Source organism: Brienomyrus brachyistius, chromosome 8 (genome assembly GCF_023856365.1).
Source record: "Brienomyrus brachyistius isolate T26 chromosome 8, BBRACH_0.4, whole genome shotgun sequence".
Lineage (NCBI taxonomy): Eukaryota > Metazoa > Chordata > Actinopteri > Osteoglossiformes > Mormyridae > Brienomyrus > Brienomyrus brachyistius.
In genome coordinates, this window is record NC_064540.1 from 20,844,478 (window position 1) to 20,867,489 (window position 23,012).

At 47.9% G+C, this 23,012-nt stretch overlaps 1 protein-coding gene across 5 annotated transcripts in view; it reads right to left on the reverse strand.

The window, feature by feature from the left end:
* The window catches only part of LOC125747881 (membrane-associated guanylate kinase, WW and PDZ domain-containing protein 3-like), a 107,242-nt gene that overhangs the window by 72,669 nt on the left and 11,561 nt on the right, over positions 1–23,012 (reverse strand). For 3 of the 5 annotated variants that reach the window (XM_049023448.1, XM_049023451.1, XM_049023450.1), the window contains exon 1: positions 18,222–19,350. The exons of 1 other annotated variant lie outside the window; for it this stretch is intronic. In XM_049023448.1, coding sequence (XP_048879405.1) covers positions 18,222–18,528 — 307 coding nt within the window. In that variant the 5' untranslated portion in view covers positions 18,529–19,350. Of the gene's footprint in view, positions 1–18,221; positions 19,351–23,012 lie in introns of those variants that run through there. One more of the 5 variants, XM_049023447.1, reaches the window with a different exon arrangement.

Below are 23,012 nucleotides of genomic sequence, written 5' to 3' on the forward strand. Positions count from 1 at the left end.
AGCAGCGAACAAGGTTCCCTGATGCTGGTGGCTTCAAACCTGCTCATCACCCTCAAGCTTCCCCTCTCCACATCACCCTCAAGCTTCCCCTCTTCACATCGCCCTCAAGCTTCCCCTCTCCACATTGCCATCAAGCTTCCCCTCTCCACATCACCCTCAAGCTTCCCCTCTCCACATCACCCTCAAGCTTCCCCTCTCCACATCACCCTCAAGCTTCCCCTCTCCACATCACCCTCAAGCTTCCCCTCTCCACATCACCCTCAAGCTTCCCTCTCCACATCACCCTCAAGCTTCCCCTCTCCACATCACCCTCAAGCTTCCCCTCTCCACATCACCCTCAAGCTTCCCCTCTCCACATCGCCCTCAAGCTTCCCATCTCCACATCGCCCTCAAGCTTCCCCTCTCCACATCACCCTCAACCTTCCCCTCTCCACATCACCCTCAACCTTCCCCTCTCCACATTACCCATCCAGGAGTATTTCCCAGCATTCCCCTCTCCTTGCCCACCTCAATATAATTATAATGAGCTATGAACATGTAACAGGAGAATGACACAGCGGCAATGAAGACAATGCGGTTATCTACGGGATTGAGGTGAACTAGTACTCTCCAACTAGCAATGTGGACAATTAAAAGCGTACTGCTTTGTTTTCCAATTTCTTGTCAATACGATGTGTGCAACTGACTATGAACTGGTTCTACAGACAGAAAGGACTTTCATCCTAAGGAATGATTACTGATTTACTGATATTCTGAGCCCCATCCTCAGTTGGAGGGCAGCTCAGAGACGCACGTCTTCCTCTGGGTTGATTTTTGTTCTTTGTTGTTTTCTTCCTGGTTGATTTAACAGCTTGAGGGAGAGACACTTGAGGACGCCGCAAGCTGCCGGCGATGATGTAAACGCTGCCTCAGCTAGTGATCCCAAACAATCCGTGTGAAATGTCAGGAAAGGGCAGAAGGTGCCCTCGGGGGAGGGGCCGCGTGGTGACGCAGGTGCAGCGTGGTGTGGAGGCTGACGCAGAACGGTCAGTATCCACATGACACTGTCACCCAAGAGCCCCTCCGTCTCGCGAGCCAACCTGCACACCTTCCCAATCACCCACCCGGGGCCACCAGACAGTGACGTCCCTGTGAAGTCCTCTATCTCCCTTTATAAACATGCCGAATGACTGCAGTCCCATTGTGTGCTCATGATCGATCTGCTCGTGCTCCTTTTATCCAGACCGTTGGTGGGATGCTGGGTAATCCAGCCCCCAAGCAGCCATTACGCCTCCTGCGTGCCTTAAATGGTGCAGCTGGTTCAGCGTTCACACGGCCAGCGCTGTGGCTGCTCGCTCCCCCGGGGGCAGCCTGCGCCCTGGCTGCTATTGACCGTGGCCCAATCGGCTAATCGCACTCCGGCCCGGCTGACAGCTGGCCCGAGGTGCCCAATCCGACACCAGACTGAAGGCAGACAGCTCGCTAACTGCTCGGCTGACGTCCCATTCAGAGAGCTTCTGGAACGTCTCTGTGGCTCTCAGTAACACATGAGTGTGCAAAGGTTCAGGAACCTCAGACACCGACGGAACGGTGACAATCAGGCCAGAAATAACAATGCGTGTAAATAGCGACATAGTGTGAGAAGCGGAAGCGTTGCCATACCTGCTTCTACCTCCCTTTCAAGGTTGGATACCACTTTATATCCAACAACCCCCCCCTCACACGCACACAGGGACGCTCATGATGTGCATTTCACACACAGACACCTCAATGTTCTTCTTGAGGTGCCGTGGAGGGTTGGTGGGTGAGCCCAATCCCATATGGCAGTAGGCTGGACACAGCCTTGATTTCCCAGGTTCCCCGGCCTGTCTCTTAGCTGATTATCACCATTACACATCCCTCTGGTTCTTGTCACTGAACACTAGCCTGAAGTGATGGCCTGTCAGGAGATGGCCTGTGTCACGCATTAGGGCCTCGCCGCAGCTGTCAGGGACACTGAGATGAAGAGATGACAGGCTGAGGATAGCAGGAGCAGGCTCTCTGATAAACATCAGCTATGCTAGGAGCTGGGGGGAAAAAAACTGCTGTGTGTCGTGTAGTTTCAGTCAAATGAGTAAAAACAGGCAGGTAAGCATGTTTGTTTGTTAAAGGAGCTAAAAACAGCAGATTAACATCTCAGTTTGCACAATTTATGTTAAACAAGTTAAAAACAGGAGCTTGATATCTCAATTTGGCACACATTGTGCTAAAGGAGTTAAAAACAGCTGCTAAACATCTGAGTTTGGCAAACTTCCTGTTGAATGAGTTAAAGTAGCAGCCAAACACCTCAGTGTGGCATCCGCTATCATCGGCCAGAAATGGGCAGAAAGCAGCTATGTCTATTTCCAGGACTCCACGCTTGTGTGGAATGCGGCGTATGCGGCACACGCAGCTGTCACTGAACTGCATCCTCACCGCCAACATCGCAGCCGGCAGCAGCAGCCCGACCGGGAGCTGCTCGCTCCTGTGCTCTGAGAGAGCAGGCCGCAATGCAGAGTCACGTGACCACGTGCCTTGGCTGGACACAAGCTTTGACCAACAGTGCAGGGAGTCATTAACCCTCCAGCTGCCCGACTCCCCCCTCCACCCCCCACGTCGGGTGGTAATCCATGGCCAGCATTTCCAGCTGCTCACCTCATGCCCTCACTTGTTCCATGAGGACCTGCCTGTCCGTCCCCTAGAGATTGAGCAACCCAGAAATCAAATTTTCCCGTCGCGAGATGAAGGCTCGTCGATCGCCAGGTGGGGTGATCGAGCTCATCAGGCCGTAGGTGAAGAGAAGCCCCACATGTTGCCATGGCAACAGAGCGAGCCCCGCACGTGAACCAGCCGGGTTTCGGGCATGATTTAGCATCACATCCATCCCTGCATCTTCTCAACACGGTAGCGGTGAGCTGTTCAGTGCACACCCCTCTGGACGTATTGTAACCCTTGCCTATTACAACTGCATTTCCAGAGGATATACTCTGTCTATCTCCTCAAGGGCTGCCCAGCCGATAAACACGCCGATGTAGTGTGGCCAGATGCGGTGGGGTGACAGCACCGCAATCACACGGCACCTCGTCCGGTCCGCTGCCTGGCATCTCCCTGACAACCGCTTCTGGAACCTTCCGCATACTCCGCCCTGTCTGTCAGGTGTGAGGAATATGGCTCACCTACACACCATCTCCATAATACCACAATGGACAAAAAACTTGACGCTTTATGTCCATTTGTGACCATAGTCTTGCTATCCACCATTTCATCGCTACTGATCAAGAAACGCATGAAACCCTTTGTTGCCATGGCCACACTCACGTCGACTTTACGAATGTATCAGGAAACATGGAGAAACGTAACCTTTTAATCTATCGACACCCCTCCCCTCCCATTGCCGCTATGCAGTTCTCTAGCTCGACGTGTTTCAGGGCCGGCTGGTTGTTCTCAGCCACGCGATTCCTGACGACTGGGCTCTATGGCAACAGAGTTCAGCCAGGAAGTGGGAGGAGTCAGAGGGAGTCACACAACCAATAAACTGAAGAGTACCTCTGAGTACTTTACATAAACAAATCACTTATACCAATCATTTGCGGTTGTCAGGTACTGGAAAAAAAAAAAAACAATCCTCACTTTGTGAGAGCAATTTGAGCCATGCTGTGAAAACCGCCAAAACATAATCACAACAATAGTGACTTGAACAAATTTCTTTACAACAATCATTATATTTAAAACTCTTATCTTGGAGCTGTCGAGTCATACCTTTATTTCATTTTATTGTGAAAATGTCCAACGTGTGTATTTTAAAAGAAATTCCAGGACACTTCATTTTTACAGAAACTAGAAGTGTTGAATGCAATTATTGTTTTTCATTTTATGTTAAAAAGAAGTCAAGCTCTAGCCATGATTTACGATGACACACTTTGAATGGATCGTAGCGAGAAAAGGACTTTATGGAAGTTGGCGACAGATTTGTGCCTTCTTAGGCCTTAATATTTCATTCACATATGCAAGGGAACTCTTCCACACACACACCCAGGGTTGGGGGTTCAAGCCCCTGGCTGTATGGGGAGTTTGCATGCTCCAAAGAGTTACAAGTCCAAGTACGTATGGTTAGGTGAACTGGCACCTCCGAACGTCCCAATGAATGTATGTGTCCTTTGGATGCGTGGCATGTGCTTTTCTGTAGGACAAGCGTGGCGAGCCAGCATGAGCTAACGCAAAACACACAGCACGGACGTCTGAAACTGCCCTCTCCGCAGAAGCTTCTGGAAACAGCACAGCTGGATCTAGGCTCCCCTACAGTCAGCAACGACGTCTCCGGCTTGTGTGGCGGGCAGCTGGTTGCCAGGAGGCTGTAGCTGAGGAGTGATGTTGGCGGGGTTGGGGGGATTGTAAATGATATAGTCCTTTGTCACAGTGACAGTGGCCCCAGGCATTTAGTGCAGAAGTGTACCACTTGCCGTTTCTGCGAGTCCAGAGCTGTCAGTCAGCAGCTTGGCCTTTTGCCGTGTCCCTTGACACCTAGGGCGGCGCCGCTGAGTCAGCGTAGACGGCTGCTCGAGGCGTGTGTCGGGAACTATCAGAGGAGCAAGCTAGTGAGCCAACATGATGCACCCCTGTCTGCCGCCGCGTTGGTACGCTCCTGTCAGTCACAGTGCTGCCCCTGAACTCCTAGGCCCAGGAGGGATTCTGCTGTTGAACCTTTGAAACGATATTTAAACAGCGCGACAGACGAGGAGCCACTGATAACAACGGCCGCTAAGCAAAGGGGAATCAGGGAAGAGCGGCAGCGACGGCTCTCCGTGCAGACATATCGGAGCGAGAGCAGGAGGACAAGGAGAGGACAGGGTGGCAGCATGGCAAGGGGGGGCGTTATGAGCCAGGGGAGGCCCCGGGCCGCCGGGTGTAGGCCACGGAGAAAGGATTTTAATTTTGAAGCATGTATTTAGTCTTTGAAATAGTAATCCCCTCTGCGCCCCCCAGGTGGCCATTGGCACCTCTTGAGTGCAAGGAGAGGTCCTTTGGGGGGAGCACAAGCTTCACTATTTCCAGCTGGCGGGCCCCTGGGTCTATGGGGGGGTAATCACACTGTATGTGCACACAGCCATGACAAATCCAGCTGGCCAAGCCGCTAAACACCATGTTCCTCTACCCAGTGCCGTCTGAACGCGTGCAGTGAGGCGGCTTCTTCGCACTTTAATACCCCAAACCCTCTCCTCCCCCCAACCTTCTGCTGACCTGGCTCCCAGTTGTCAATCCTGCTAGCTGACTGGTGTTACTGGGCGACAGATTCAGTGACATCAAAATCCCTTTGAGTATGAGAGACGGTGACAGGGACACAGGGTTGAGCAAGACTGCATGAGGGGGGCGATTCCCTGTCTCACACACAGATCCAGGACCCTCCCCCTACACACTCTCTCTCTCTAACACCTACAGCAATGACACTACTGAGTCCAGTGACCGTGCCTCTGTGCCAGGACGCCCACACGGCCCCCTCCCACGTTCTGCCACGGCATGACAACACAGCGAAAAACATGCTGACTCGCTGTGGACTCAGACACGGAGATGACATCTGCCTAATCACACATTATTAATTACACAATGAATTAGATTTTAAACACAGGTGAGCAGCCAGCGAGGGGGTGGTTAGGGCCAGGCAGGCCCTTAATAATTACTCATCGTTATTACCGTTCATTACTTACGCCGCGAACGCCAGCTCGAAAGCCCACAGCACACGGGGATTCTCCGGCCTCCCACATCCTGTTCCTGGTCTACATCCTCACACACACACTGGTCTGTTTTCCTCATTGCAAAACAACCAATAATCTGTAAGATCAAAACAAGTTAACACAGAGAGAGAAAGATACTCAGAGACACTGTGGCACGACCACCGGCCTGATCGCTTCATCACCCCTTAAATTATAACAGAACACCTCCTCTCGCCACCTTCGTAAGACGCTCCCTGTCGCTTTCCTCGCGCTGCGGTTCAGTGAAAATAAATGCGCTTTAAAAAGAAGAGAAAAGCTGTATGTAAACGGAGCACGGAAAGTAAAACAAGGTCACGTCAATAGAAAAACACCCAGCGTTCCAAACAGAGTCAACATTTACTGATCTCTCCAGGAAAGTGTTTGTATAACAATAAGTACACTACCGGGAGAAACAGGAAGGGAACGGACAGGAACAAGACAAAAGTGAATGAGGCAACGGATGGGAAAAGGTGTGTGAAAGAGTTTTTGAAACCGGAAAAATGCAGGGCTGTAATAAGCAATCATCAATGTTTAACTATTAGCAAATCCACACTGACTGCTTACTAAATAATGCTGCTCACACTGATAACCTTTCAGATGAAGGTCCTGTTAATTAGGACATATCGATACGGTTTATAGATCAAACAAATGATTTACTTAGGCTTGCGTTTATTTGGTAATTTGAAAGAACTTTGCAACTTTTTTAAATGCAGCTCTTGTACTGAGCCACAGGTCAGCAGTAATACTATTCACCCCCATCCATGCTTCTGCTTTATGGGTGTATCCTGATTGACTGATCTGGGGTCAGGTGTTTGTAGAAGGACCCAGAATGGCCCAGAATGCCACAGTTACAGGACTAAACCAAACTAAGATTCATACCCATTCTGTGAGGCACTATATGTACTTCATGTACTATATGTACTTCATGTACTGTATGTATTTAATGAGCCCACATCTGCAAAGAACAGTCAAGACAGTCGTCTGCTTGCTATCCTTGCAACACAGAAAAATGTATAAACCTAAAGTAAATCACATGTTTTTGAGCTAAAACATCTCAGAGAAAAATGTTGTTATACAGTGTGGGTTATACGCCCCCCCAGGTGTCTCTCCTTGCTTCTGTCTCTTCTTCCTGATCAGCCTAAACTCTGAGGGCCCGCACGGACACCCAGGATGGGCCTGAGGGCCCACACTAATGCCCAGTACGAGGCGTGTACCCAGAGGCCCCCAAGGGCCTACAAAGGTGCCCCAGGATGCCCAGCTTTTACAGAGGGGTAGGGGGGGTCTGTGACTGGGAGTAACTTACTGTCCTTTTAACAGCTCACCAAAATCAGTCAACAGAGCTACCTTCTGTCTTGCGTCTATCACCCCAAATGGTGCCATCCCACTTCCCACTTGCTTGTGACATCATCACAACCTACCCTCAGAAAGAAAACCACCGATCAGTCAGGCGGCTGATCCGGCCGGACTGTAGCCTTAAGGGCCAGAGGGCAGCGGTCAGGCTCCTGAATGTGGCCTTTGCAGAAAAATCCTGGGTTTGAACAGCATGGAGATACGGATGGGATTCCCAAAGGGGCTTCTCTCCATTTATGGAAAAGTGCAGGCTCACAGGGAAGGGGGTGGACCAGGTCACCAGGGAGCTGGGAGGCATGAGAGCCGTTTGCTGATCATCTAGGACAAACTGCCCACTGTGGCGACCAGGCTGCTGCGTCCTGGCACACTAATCGCTTACAAATACAATATTATCGGATAAGGTTCCCCGGCTTGGACCGGTGCCAGCACTGCATGCGGTGCCTCCTATAGCAGGGCGGCGCCCCCCGTTGGTTTTGTGTAGGCAGAGGCTCTTAGGCGAGTGACTCCCCGCGTAACACAAAAGGGGAGCCATTCCGCAGAGCCGTCCACGGTCAGGGGCGTTTCAGCCTCACTATCCCATCCCGTCCCCAGCAAAGAAACCTCTGCTAAATGTCAGAATAAGCATCAAACCGATCCCTCTGACCTCCGCATCACCCTCACACCCTCCCTTCTCACGCAGCGTTAATGAAGACAGCCGGCGGCACCGGCGGGTCCTTTTGGTCTCGTCCCATCTGCGACCAGCTCCCAGCATCCCTCCTGGCTCCGACTAACTCCGTCTCCCAGGACCGAGACGACGGTTTCTAGGCCGATCCATGGTGAGGCAGGATTGCGGGAAGAGCCCGAAAGCTCTCGCCGGGTCGCGGAGCTGGTTTCTGGACGGGAGAGCTGAATGGGTCAAAGCCCACCTTGATGTCGTACCCCAGAGCGGTGACCTGAATTGCTTCAATTAATTTTCTAGCTGCACAAACGCATAAATAAAGTGTATAAACAGAGGTTGTCTGGGTCACTAAACGCTGAATCAGTTCATCAAGCAATTAAACAAAGGAGGGACAAGCTGGCATCTCGATCAGAGGTCCTACGCAAAGAGACCGCCGCTGATTCCGAGGTCAATCCCCTGCTTTTTTCCTCGGTAATCCAGACTTCGGCGGAGGGGGGGTGATGAAAGCCACGGCACCATTCCGCGCTCCGCCGCCTCGCATCACCACGGCAGTGGCTGACGAGTGCGCCCGAGTGCCGCCGTATGGCCAGAAATAGCCACAGACTCCCCGCACTCCCGCTGTCTTAAGAGCTCCCTGGGGGGTGAAGGTGGGGGTGTTGGCGCTCATCTGTCAAGCAGAAAGAGCCATTTTCCTCTGTCTCTTTCCCATTACATGTCCATGCTCTCTTAAAATTACTGTCCCCATCCAGTGACCTTTTTGTTCACATTATCTTCCATCCCTCTCCATTCCTCTCCTCTTTCATGTCAGGTTAAAACACTCTGTTCCAGGTGATTTGTAGGGAATGTACCATCTGTCACTTGCGTAATCAGTCTGCCCAGACTCTAGAGGGCGCCAGTGCTGGAACAAATGGCAGGGAGAGACCTATGCATGCATCTATTGGAAAGTTAAGACACCTTGGGGGGGGGGGGAACTCTGGTTTATGAAACCAGTTATTATATTATGGCTGTCCATCACAATTCCAAGAAGAAAAACGAAGATGTAAACAATTATCCAAGCATAAACAATGTGGAGTTGTTAGCGTGCGATTTGTATTGCGGGAAAACATTGACCAAAACATCAGTTCATAATTGAAAGTATCTCTTGGACCATTAAAATAATCCACCGAAACCTGTAGATAAATTTGCTGTTTTCTCGCCTGTGCAATGCACTGATTCTGGACAGGGTGAGATAATAAGATGCATCACTTGTAGTTTCTTCCATCTCCTGTGTGCCATTGTGCAAAAAAAGGCAAAAGCAGACTGTTTTTTGGTTATATATACATAGACTGCTTCCCTCTGTATATAAGATACAATGAAGCTATAATGCTAATCTGACAAAAAGCTCTTTGAGGCTGAGTGGTTCTGGTGGTGCGTGTAATGCTACAAAGGTCACACCCACTGCTTGATTCTACAGTGTACAGCTACTTAGGGATGTGGTGCCGAACTGCAGACAAACTGGTGTTGACAAAAGCCCCGAACCGGGGTAGAAACAGGGTCATTGAAGCAGTCAAATTGCTAACATATAAACGCGACCATGCACGCAGGCCTAATTGGACTCGGATCTCTTGAATGAGGCCTGCTGACCTTGTAGAGCCCAGATGTTGACCAAGCAGTTTCTAAGCCCAATCTCCAGTATTCAGGCACAGAAATGCGGAGAGGTGGGGGCTGAAACAAGCCTAATCTGAGCCATGCCTCCCGCCCATGCGAGAGCTGAAGGTGACAGAAGGGAAGTTCTTCTTCAAGAGTAGAGTCAAAACATACTTTGATCCGGGGTAGTAGTGGGTGGTTGCGGGGGGTAGGGGGCGGTGAGTGGTGGTGGTAATGTCATTCTGACAGTATAAAGAGAATAAGTTAATTTAAAGTGATCTCCTTCAGGTACTTAGTCCAGCGCTGTCTGAAAATAAAAGCAGGATAGCGGTTAGGCCTGAATGTTGTCTTTCACTACCCAAAGATGACTCTGAAGGCAGATCATGGTAGGTACAGATCATCTAACATGTCGTTTATGTTACTGCAGGAGAGGTGACTTCACAGACAGATGGAAGTATGTGACGGGAGAGGGAGAGAAGTCGACTAGGTGCATGACGAGGGGGCGGCGGGTTTGGCAGCCAACAGAACCGCGTGCTTCTCTACCATTGTATCAAAGGAATCCACAGTTTTCACGTCACCCGACAGGTAACAGGACTCCGCTAGTCTCTGGCAAGACCTGGGCCTCTTGAGCAAACAGCTCAGGTCCGGGATTACTCAGGAAAATACAAGCAGCATGTGTTCATATAAATAACTAACCGGAGATGAAGATCAGGTGTAACAAGCCTGTATTGCCAACTGAGTCGCCCTGCAAGGCAGAAAGTAGTCAACTCCCCGCCTTACGTTTACGTCCTCATCACGCTATGCGCGGATTGTGATAGTGTTACACGCTTTGGCTGATCTGCATGGATAATCCATCAAACACGCACAAGTTAACATCCTCATTCCTTTTAACGTCCTTGTTTGCACACAACAGTCATCACACGTGGATTTTTTTAGTTGCTTAGTGCGAGTTTCCACTGCAGGTTGTACTGGTTCCTCCACACAGCCACATTTCTAACATTCCTATCCACCTGTGAGCCCGTCTCACTCCCCAACCTGCCTTTCCGCCTCACAGCCGAGGTGCTCTAAGGTCACCGGCCCGTCCATCAGTGGGCGGGGCTCACCAGGCTTTCCCTTCATTGGTCGGTGGTAGCCCAACTGAATGACTGACAGGTCAAGTTTAGCGCTGAATCCACTAACGCATGGTCAGTTGGATCTACAGGAGATTAATGTCACTGGTCTGAGTTTAGCTGACTGGCATGGGCCATCCTCAGTGCCCCATCAGGGTGCTTTGAAAAAAGTTCATGTTCCGTTATTGACTCTCTGGCCCATAGCGAGACTTTAGAAAATGGGGAATTCTGAGAAAATGAACGCACAGAAGGATAACATATTCAGACAAATATGCTAAATGCATTCTAGTCTGAGTTTTAGAAGCAGCCCAGTGAGTGTGAACATCTGTGCATGAGGACTGACACAGACCCGCGTCCCAGCTAAGTGGTCAGGTCGCTTTCATAAGAGCAGGCTCAGGTGACAAGGTTGACTATGGATCTGGCTCTAGCACCATTTTCCAGAGAAGCCCCCCCACACACACACACACACACACACTTCCAGTGAGATGGCATTCTGCCCTGGCTGGGCACCCACGCCAAACATATGGCAGGGAGAGCCCATCCCGCACCATAATTTAAAACAGCCGTTAGAACCGTGCCAGCAGCAGTGATCATACATCAGCCAAAAACAGATACGCCGTCTTACCATCATGACAGCCTTTACACAGCCAGTCTCCCCGTGAAATCTGCGGCCTGCCAACATACATATTCTTTTAAATTTGTAAATGTTTTGCATATTTCAAATCAGCGTATAATTGCCAGCTTAACTGGTATACATTCAGGTTAAATATGCATAGTAATTCTATTTGCATGTGCTTTAGGGGTCTTAGACAAATCAGGCAGCAAGAGCCTTGATAAATTAGCTGTTAGTGCCTGGCTGCCATGAATCTTAAAAGCAGACGGTTATTTGGCATGACGAGCCATGCTTACAAAATGTATTTTTTGTAATACTGACTGAGTTATATATGTACATGCTGCTGAGTGACAAAATCCAGATCCTGCTCGTGGATTTTATTTCCAATAAATGCCACCGAAAAACTTCCAGGTCTGAATCTCCATGGAAAGATGGGTGTGGTGTGGCTAAAAGAGTGAGCCCAGGAGGCATGGCTAATAGAGCGAGCCCAGGAGGCGTGGCTAATAGTGCGAGCCCAGGAGGCGTGGCTAATAGAGCGAGCCCAGGAGGCGTGGCTAAAAGAGCGAGCCCAGGAGGCGTGGCTAATAGAGCGAGCCCAGGAGGCGTGGCTAATAGAGCGAGCCCAGGAGGCGTGGCTAATTGCATGCACCGGATGAGGAGTCTGGCCAATCACGGGCTTGGATCGCCTCTACTTGTTGTGCCTCTCCATAATGGGCACGTGGGCTGACCCAAGTAGAAATAAATTAATAAATATAAAAAAAGGCTCAGAATGAGCAGTGTTTGAAGCCTGTCAGGGTTTCTGAAAGCCCTCTGGGCAGGTAGCCCAGGCATGAGAGCCCTCATCAATAGAGTGCATCTTGAGGGAGGGGACAATGCTGTGGATTAAAATCCTGGGATTACAATCGATTATACAGAATCCAGGTACCAAGAGTTGTGGTTTTTAGGCAGAACAGTGTGCGTTTAAGGTATGTATGTAAGAAAGTGGGCATTTGTGTTTAAATGAAGGTTAATGTCTATGTATGTAATGCATGTGTCAGATCGCATGTGTGTCGGTAGATGTTTGTAGTCTTGCATGTGAGGGAATATGTGTTTTGCATAAGAGAAGGTACAGGGCAGCTTGGTGAAGCTTCATGAAGATGTATCTCCTCCGCTTTGCTGGGCGATAGTGGGGTCATTCGTCACAGCCCCTCAGAGAAGTGTGAAATGCTTCCTGAGGACGTGACTTCTCCAGCACTCTGGACCACAATACTTGATGAAGCATGTTCAGACTTGGCGAGACAGCGCTTGCCAATTGCAGAGAACGAAAAATAATAATGGCGGGACTCCACAAGAGCTTTGAAGAAGTTCTATTCAACATTAACAAAAACTTTGAAACAACAGCAAAAATGTTCCATCGACAGCAAGGATTATTAGCATGGTCTGAACTACAGTGGACACCTAGAGGGACATCACAGGAAGAGCAATACCCACGACAGTACACCACCCCTGGCCACACTATGCCCGGCTATGAGCTTCTACATGTACGTAGAAATCAAGGCCTGGATACCTAGAGGGGGAACAAAACCTTAAGAGAACATCAGCCGTTTGCCTCCTTCCATCTCATTTGCATTTCTAATCTGCTTTTAGTCTTTGGAAAAACACTTACATATATGCAAATAAACTATACAAAAAAGAGAAACCAACCGTGGGCAAAAAAAAGAGTTTCCTGCCAGGTGCTCCAGCTGCCAGCCTTCCCCACTGGTCTTTGATCAGCTGTGAGAAGCTCTGGAGTCACCAGCACCAAAGCTCTCAAAGGACTACGAAGACCATCAGCCAGCTACTCCCACCTGTCTTCCCTCCGCCCCACATCCTGCTTCTCTGCATAATCCCTTCTCCCATCTTCCCACTCTTCAAACTTTTCTCTCAACCCCGGCCTTCTAGTTGCTTTTTGTCTTCTGCCACAAGTGCCAGCATAAGGCCACCAAGTGACAGGGTGCAGACATGCATGTCACCATTGCCATCATAGGTAGTGTTGAGACAGTGTAGAGTCTCCTGTAGCTGATCAGAATCATTTGTTCCAAGCGTGCCGTGTGTTATCTCTGACTTGTAAGGGGCGTGGTCAACATATAGTGAAACCTAGTGTCACAATGGCACCTCTGCAGCCCCTCGCCATCTGGTGCCAGACTGGTGGACCTGTATAAGCTGCAGTACCAAGGACAGCAGCCACCTCTCAGGATTCAGCACCAAGGGTTATGGGTGGGCAGATATATAAAAGAACCTAACTTCTCTTCTCCTCTATCAATGAGGCTGTCACTGATTGGGGGGGAAGGGGCACGGCAGACCCAGAACAACACCTAACTTTGGGACCCCCCCCCCAAAATTGATTGTACAACACCATTGTCTATTAAACAGCCTATCAGGTCTTTTCCTTGTAAAATACCTGTTACGTCTGTCTGTTGTACTCACACCCGGCCATTCTGGTTAAAGGGACATCTCACGATCATCCTATTAACAAATCAAATGCACTAAAACAAAATACTACACATGGCACCTTAATATGCTACCCTATATTGTCCATGAATCGTCCAGCAAATTGCCCATGAGACTAATTACACTAATTACACACGGCCCTTAACATAGTGGAAGTAGACACTGTTTGTGAGGTGCTGTTTGATGCGATTTCTGCATCAGCTTGGAAAGGGCTTGGCAGCTAAAAAGGAGATCGCCATCGCCATACTGCTTGCACCCTCCCCCCCCCCCCCCCCCCCGATCGATCCCTCCGCACTTGTTGACAAGGAAACAGCATCCTTTCCAGAAAATCAGTTTCAGGTGTCGGTCATGCTTCCAGAAGCCAGGAGATGGAAAGCAGACTGGACACCTCAAATGAGAGGTGGCTTTTGAGAGGTGGCACAAGAGGACAGGTTGTTCATTTGTCACCATATCCTGGTTGTTATAAACAGCATCTACATGCTTAGAGGGTTTCATGTGCTAGCCTGTAGCAGTACCTTGGGTTCCTTCATGTGGAAAGATAACTTTAAGGTAATCTGGGCTAAATGTAAGTGAACAATAAGTGAAGTTGTGAGTAACGATAAAAGTCAGTTTAGCCAAGACTACCTTAAATCTGACAAGTTATCTGGCTAAACAAGAAACCCTGCCTCACGGAAAGCCACCCCCCCCCCCACCAGGACAGAGAAACCCCGGTCTAATTATCTGCTGAATTCTTTAGAAGCAGCATTTCCCAATCCGGTCCTCGGGGACCCATGGCCGGTCCACCTTTTTGCTCCCGCCGAGCTCCCTGCCAGCCAGTCATTTAAACATGGACAGGGGTTCCTGAGGACCGTGGGAAACACTGTATAAAAGGACTATCATTCCCTCTCTACCCAGTTATCTCTACCTCCCGTGCTTAGCCCAAAGCATCATACCCAGGATGACAAGCAGAGGTATAAACCAATCACATTCTCTCAGGGGAGGGGGCTTTCAATTTCAAAACACGTTCCATCCTCGCAGAGGCATCCCATTCATCTCCCTTCATGCCGATCGTGCCTGTGTGCTTTCCGCGCTGGATGCGGACAGGACCTCCTTATTAATCAGCACACAGAGGAGATCTATCCCCGCGTCAGACGTCGAGCCAAGGATGTCATAAATCTTTCGCCGTAGACACCGGCAGTCTGTGAGATGCTCTAGCAGCAAAGCCTGGCCATATGTCTATTAGAAGAGAGAGTGTTCTCTCTGAGGTTCTCTTACTTTATCTCCCTCATAACAAAGGATATCGGCCCCTTGAGAGGAAGGCCTACGACACAGTGACAATTACGGCGGGCCGCTGTTCCATCTCCCTTACGTGCCATCGCCATGGACTTAGACTCACACATAATTTCCTGAAGAGTAATGGCAGTGCACTGCTCGATCGGAGTGGGTGGAGGGGCAGTAAAATGCAACTGAAAATCGCAGTGATTATCTGTGCACATCCAAGGGCAACGGACTGGCAGCAATAAATATTTGTGTGCTTTTTTTGTGCTGATTATGGGTTTTTTTTATAGTAAAATAAAAACAGTTATTTTAAGAAAATTACATTAATGGAATTTTTGAAAGGATCAGTTTTCTGGAAAGTTCTGCCTGTTCTGGAAAAAACGTAACTGCCATGCACATAGTAACTAAAGGTATTTCGCTTATTGCTAAGGATTGTGCAAATCCAGTCCTTCAGAAGCTCAGGATGTGTGCTTCATTTTAGCAAAGAAAATCAAGAATTTTTGGAATGTGACCTCACCTGGTTTTCAGGTGTCAGTAGCTAATTGGGGTTCAGCTGCTCTAGGGTCTAACTGACTGAAGTCTTGTAGTTAACAATACCTACAGAAGTCTGGAGGACCAGCTTACTCAACAATTAAACATCAGATGAAGTCCACTGCCAATAATTCTTCAACCGTAAAACACATAATATTTACACTCCAAAACCGCTTAAAAACAAACATTCAGAAAATGTTTCTGAAATGACATTCAACGGGTCCAAATATGTAGCTGGACCAGAAAATCCAGTGCTGAAGTTTCTGTGTGCCAGCTTGGCAAACATTCTTCATGAAACAGTCACTGTGCACAGCTCAAGTGTTGCGACTTTTAGATAAGGATGTTTACACAGCAAATAAATCGATAAAAAGCAAAAAAAAAACAAGTTCTGTGGCCATCTACGGGTCTTCAACATTCACAATAGGAAGAATATCCAAACTGTTCATACATTTCCGCCTCATTTCCCCCCATCTGTCAAGTGAGTGGACCTGGAGATTACAGCCTTTTCAGAATATTCTTACCCAGGTATGTATGTATCTTTCACCTGTATCCAAGGATAAGCAGTCCACTATACAGTAAGTAAACTTCTACCAGTTCCTTTCTGCTCCTGCCCCGGTCACGTGCCCACCACCATCACCCTACCTACCCAATGTTCCTTTCTGCTCCTACCACGGTTACATGCCCACCACCATCACCCTACCTACCCAATGTTCCTTTCTGTTCCTGCCCTGGTCACATGCCCACCACCATCACCCTACCTACCCAATGTTCCTTTCTGTTCCTGCCCTGGTCACATGCCCACCACCATCACCCTATCTACCCAATGTTCCTTTCTGTTCCTGCCCTGGTCACATGCCCACCACCATCACCCTACTTACCCAATGTTCCTTTCTGCTCCTGCCCTGGTCACATGCCCGCCACCATCACCCTACCTACCCAACGTTCCTTTCTGTTCCTGCCCTGGTCACATGCCCGCCACCATCACCCTACCTACCCAACGTTCCTTTCTGTTCCTGCCCTGGTCACATGCCCGCCACCATCACCCTACCTACCCAACGTTCCTTTCTGTTCCTGCCCTGGTCACATGCCCACCACCATCACCCTACCTACCCAACGTTCCTTTCTGTTCCTGCCACAGTCACATGCCTGCCAACATCACCCTACCTACCCAACGTTCCTTTCTGTTCCTGCCCTGGTCCCATGCCCACCACCATCACCCTACCTACCCAACTTTTCCTTTCTGTTCCTGCCACAGTCACATGCCCCCACAATCACCCTACCTACCCAACGTTCCTTTCTGTTCCTGCCCCGGTCACATGCCCACCACCATCACCCTACCTACCCAACGTACTGACTGCAGCAGATTCTTCAGGTGTGCAGCACACTCGGGTATGGTAGATAATGGTGTTGCCTAAATTAAACATGGCCTCTAAAAAATGCAGAGACCTGCTGGATAACCTGGGCTAAATTTAGCCACCAAACATCCTTTTCTTTTTTCCGAACGAGGGCTTTGTCACAGAAAATGCTGGGGGGAAGGATTGGGACACAGGGACCTGTAGAAAAGAAAAAGCAAACCAACAACTGAGCATGCTGATTGCCCCCAGGCCAGTTGCAGTCGAATTTTACGGGGCAATCATGTGCCAGGCTGTTTGTTCTGTATGGGCATCCATCACTCTAGCTAACATCCATTCAGTCAAATACATCTTTCTTGTTTCTGAGCCCCTGTGACCTACATGGTCTACATCTCAAAAGCCATAATACCCCCACCCCCGACTCCAGCCAACTAGAAGCTTGCCTACAGATCAATGACTTCAGCCAGTTTGGCTCTGGATCATCTGAATCTCTAAGGCTAAGCTCTGTTTTCAAGACACTCAGAAGACTATTATTTCTCAGCATGGGTGCCAGTATTTCATAAATATTTTAGAATGTGACAGTACTGTACAAGTACCTGTATGACTACGAGTAGAAGATTAAGATACAAAAAAGTGAGAGACGATGCATCTCCCCTTTCCCCCCCCCAAAGTCCCCCCACAAACTGCAGTGTTAAGGATTCAGGAGATGGACAGACGTGTTCTGGGCCATGCCAGTGTCCATTGGTCCCCACTAGGTACATGTCAGTTCTCTCACCAACCGTTCTAGACTCTTCTCACTATAAAGATGACCTGCCGGCAACCCGACCCAACACAAACACTCTTGCATTTCCACTTACCAACGACCCAAGGGATATTACAGAAAGAGCAAAAGCAAGCAGACCATTGGCTGACGTACGACTGTACTCTCAATACCGTTTCAATATTGGAGAAGGAGAAGAGTAACACAAACTGACTCAGGAGTAAAACTAACACTAACGCTTGCTGGAGGCTCCTAAGGACACCTCTGGTGGACATATAGGCATCTGGAGAAAATAAACTATAAGTACAGCTCACCTAGGCATTCAAAAACTACATGACACAGGCCACTGAATGTGCCAAAGTGAGATATACACTGTTAACCAAAGGGTTTGATTCCCGATACTTCCCTAAGATAGCTTTTTAACCAGGTGCAGGGCTAAACTGGCTATCTGGCATGCGGGGCATTTTCATGGTCGGCCGGTGTTGGCTGGCAAAATTTATCACAATGATTACTGGGCAAAATTGGGGTAACAACCAAGGTCCATGGCCAATTTCTAATGTCAGTCAAAGCCCTAAACAGTTATGTTCGCGCTCTAGAGAGTCAGTATGATCAATAGACACCAGCTTAACGGAGTGCTTGGGAGAGCTAGCCCTCCCCTGGGGGCTCCTGGCCCCAAGGGAAGCAGATCAACCAGGAGACCACCAGAAAGCACATTCGAATGCGTCACGGAGTGCAATCGGCGACGGACGCACCTGGCTTGACGGTCTTCAGCCGAACCGGCTGCCGAAAGTGGCGGATGACGGCCAGGGTGTCGCGGTGTGTCAGCCCGCTGACGGGGGTGCAGTTCACCTCCAGCAGCACATCTCCCGCAATGGGGATCCTCCCGAAGTGACAGACCAGCGCCTCAGACTTAATCTGGCCCAGGTGGGGGAACTCTCCCTGCTCGGCACCCCCGCGCAGCTCCACTACGGAGCCGAACTCGCCGCCGCTCCCCCATGACACGGCACACTCCTGCACTTTAATCGACCAATGTTTCTTCTTCTTTAGCGTTTTTGACATGGTAAATCCCTTGTCCCAAGATGATTGAAAATATTATTGAATCCCGGCTGCAGTTTCTCTCCTTAGTTAAAAAGACCACAGACCAAAAAAATACACTGAATTTTCCGACTGATGTTCATTCTCAGACAAGGTAGTATACCTATTTGTGCTCACGCACATGATTTGAAAATACCCTTATAAATACGTATTGGATGATTGAGATCTTCATGCAAAAGTCATATTAACTGACAAGGAACGTAAACACGTCAGTGGTACGTAAATACATTTAACACACAATTCTATTCCTAGGTGGTTGCATCTTACTTTAAGTATATTTTGAAAAACATAGTAAAAACTTAAATTCCGTCGGTCTTCACTTTCGAAACTACTACTGGCTAGTATATCTTTATTTCTCTTGCAACTTGCTACGATCAAGTAGAAGAGCAATAATGAACGAAATAGCGATGTACAAAAAATAAAAAAATAAAAAAAAACCTAAAGTCGTCGATCTGCATGAGACGGACCAAAAAGTCCAATCGATTCAGTTCATCTGTTCACATTCTGCATTTCATTGCATGAAAAAGGTGGATTATTCTTCTTCAGTATGAGCAGCGGCTCCGATACAATTTCTTACCGCTACACCGTCTATATTCATTATTCCTTGTCTCCCCCCATCCCGATTAACGCCGCCACTCGGCAACTTGTGTCCCACGCACCTGTCCTTTCTGCCGCGGCATCGGCAGTCCCGATACGGGGAGACAGACATCAATACACCTGGCGGGTTTGGAAAGGAGAAGTGCGCGTACTCGATGCGCGCCGGCTTCTCCAGATGTCCGTGTGCGAGCGCGGCGGTGCTCTACCCCCCTCCTCACCACCCCCACCCCCCATTCCCCCACCCACCACGACCAACTATACTCCACCCCCACCCACAACATCTACGGTTCAACTGCAGTCCCCAATCCTGACATGACGCAAAGGGTCGAATTCCTGGTCCGGCCTGGAATGGCAAAATTTCCCCTCAACTTTTACTAATGAATAAATGAATGTAACACATATCAATTTGCGCCGAGGGACTACCGGGCGCCGTTGACTGACGTGGTCCATGACGAATCGGAATCCAGACGCCGACTAAAAACAAAGGGCGCCAGCCAATGCCGAGCTTGTGTAGGCGGGCCTTCTGCATAGACGCCAAACTACGAGAGAGCACTGCTAATTCTTCAATGTGCTTTTTTTACCAAGCTGCTCATTAACTTAATGCGTCAGTAAATAATTAGGCGATTTTGCGTGCATTACAGAACCATAACATAATTAAATTAAGGTTTACGAATATACAATAAAGCGAAACATACACCCTACCAGTTATTTCTTTAAAGCAATTTGCTGGCACGTTTGGATGTATTTATTGTGCGTCTGAACTTAAAACAGTGAAGTCCATGACTGTCACTAAATTGTCTTCTAAATTGTCCAGAACTTGCTATTATCAAGTCTGACAACTTTACATTAAAACTTCAATGCGTCGCGTTTTCCACACTTAATAACAATTTAGCTTTGTCTAAGTTTTTTAGATGCGTTTGATGCGTCTGCGCTTTTAATAAATACGCGGGCAAAGGACATAAATCTGGCGTACATCTTAAACGAGATTGAAGAGCAGAGTTATAATCTTCTTCATGTCGCAAAACTGCCACCTTGCGACCTTAATACGCTATCGCCATCTGTGGAGTAGCTTATATCGATTTTAAGATATTATAAGATATTACAGTTTTCATCGGGTGATATCATTCCTATTTGTATTCACTGTTTAACCTCCTTTCAGGCTGTGCATATATATAAGGCATCCCCGGTCCGTATTTTATTATTATTTTTATTTCATTGTCTGATAACGTCAGGCTTGTTTAAGAAACACAAAATCACTGCAAAACACATATTTTCCAAACGACTTATGTCAGACGGTTCTGGACGGTGTAGGTGAAAGGGCTGTTTGTATTACCGTGGAAGGGAAAGTAGTACTGGCAATTCAATGGGTCAGATTAGAGTAACTGGACACCTTAAAAGCTCGTTGTTAAAAAGGCTGAAATGAAAGGAGCGTCCAGAACAGCCTGTATCATTTCCAGCGGTACCACTGATATATGATCAGTTACCTTCCGCTTCTCTTTCACACCTAGTGTTAGATAAAGGCCTAATTGCAGGATAAATGTTACTAAATTGTAATTCAAACAGGAGTAAAAGCTAAGAAGATGAAGATGGTAAAAGTAATAACATTTATAGTTTTGAAACTAAAAATACAATGAACATAAATAAAAACAAATATAAAACGTGATCAGTGCAGGGTATTAGTTGCTTTTCGATGTAATTCTGAACTGTTATGAATACCTTATTGTTGACATATTGCAAATATTTGAGTTAAACGAAGCAATTATACAGTAAAATTGCATTCCCTCGATACAATTAGTTCGGATGAATAAGATTTGCAAAAACCTAAAACTGTCTCACATCGTACGTCAACTGTATGACGTCCCTACTTACAGCGACCTACTTGTTCAATATGAAGGAAAATTTGAGTTTGAAGAAAATTAACCCTATGTAAACATGCCGTATGTTATGCAGGTACAGTCAAATTGAACGTGGTCATAAAATCTAAATATTACTTTTGATATACAGTCCAGTAATGGAAGTCAAGTTCTTTGAAAAGGAGGGATTTCTCCATTTCTCTATACGTGTTAGAAGCTCATTTCACCGCCAGGGGGCGATAAAAGGAAACGAACGAGCTGTAGGAGGTGCAAAAGGTTAAGGATTGCCTGTCAGTTTCTTGGCAGAGACATTCACTATATAGACGAAAGTATTAGGACACACCTCTTAATTCAGGTGTTTCATTGGAATGGGTAATCGGGAGACTCGAGAGAATTCCTGATTAGCCGCGTACCTGCTGTGCTGGTCAACAAATTAATTTGGCAAGTTTAAAATTGAGCTAGTCGGAAACAAAATAATTTTACACATTTAAAATTCTACAGCATTGCTTTAGAATGTTAACCAGCGAGTTTTCTCACGCATGCACACACACACACACACACACACACTAGACCATGATTCCTCGGCAGGCCCTTCAGCATGATCGCTTGTCATTCATGACGGAGTGAGCGCAGTGAGCCCCAGGTAACCGCTCGCTATTGCTAATCCCCGGAGGTTTATTAAACAATGGATGTTTGAATGGGACCAGGCGGGGCAGAAACAGTCAGACTGCTTCGACAGTTCAATATGCTATAATTTTTTCTTGAAATGTCCCTAGTAAAGTTATCGGCATAATTAGACTTGAACTGTGGCTGATTTATCAAAGTTTCCACAGAACAAAAACTGCGCACTGGGAGCTGCATGAAATGGGCTTACATGGCCGAGCGTCTACATGCAAGCCTCACATCTGCTCAAACGATATCTGCTCAAAGACTGAGAAGATTTTCCTGAAGGAAGAGCAAGCTTCACATTCTGGTGGCCATAGATCTGTGGAACTGTTGAGGGAGTGTTGGTTGTGAAGTTACTCAGTAGTGTTCCGGTACTGCTTCTTGCAGCCAAGGGGGAGAAGTGGTTAGGGAGGTAATAGTTTGGGACATGGGTGTCCATAGGTCTGATCACTCGGGGCTATAGCCCTATTTTAAGCCGAGCCCTGGAAATTTTTGCCCTGATGCCAATCTTCCTTCAAAAAAGAATTTCCAGAAAAGCCCCAGGCAAACTTGACTTAGTACCTGATCTTTTCAATAGCTATAAACGCCCCTGATTTGGAAGGGATGTGAAAACACACAGTCCTGAGGAGACTCAGCATTACTTGAATGATTAAAGCAAAAAAGAGTATAAATGATTATGGAGAACATGTGTGTGGAGTTTGCATGTTCTCCCCATGTCGTCGTGGGGTTTCCTCCGGGTACTCCGGTTTCCCCCCACAGTCTAAAAACATGCTGAGTCTAATTGGACTTGCTAAATTGCCCGTAGGAGTGCATGTGAGTGTGAATGGTGTGTGAGTGTGCCCTGCGATGGGCTGGCCCCCCATTCTCGGTTGTTCCCTGCCTCGTGCCCATTGCTTCCGGGATAGGCTCCGGACCCCCCGCGACCCAGTAGGATAAGTGGTTTGGAAAATGGATGGATGATTATGGAGAAGTTAAAAATACATTTTTGGCACTTGAATTCATGAACTACTGCAATGAAGGCAGTTTGATGTTATTGCACAAAATATACCCTCTCTGCCAATCCCTTGTACATCGTACTTGTAGCAAAAGTTCCCTCTAGAAAAAATTAAATCCATGTTTACCCAGTTTAACATGGACGCAGCAGACCATAATACATTATTCCAGGTGATATAGCAGCAGCAACCTTGGCTGTGTCTGTAATGATTAGACAAGAGTAGGTCCAACTTTTGAGATTCCAGGTTTATTTCCATGTGCTATAAGGGGCAGAATATCTAGTAATAACACAATAAATAAAAAAAACAAACCCAAATCGCATTCCAAAGGCTGTAGTTG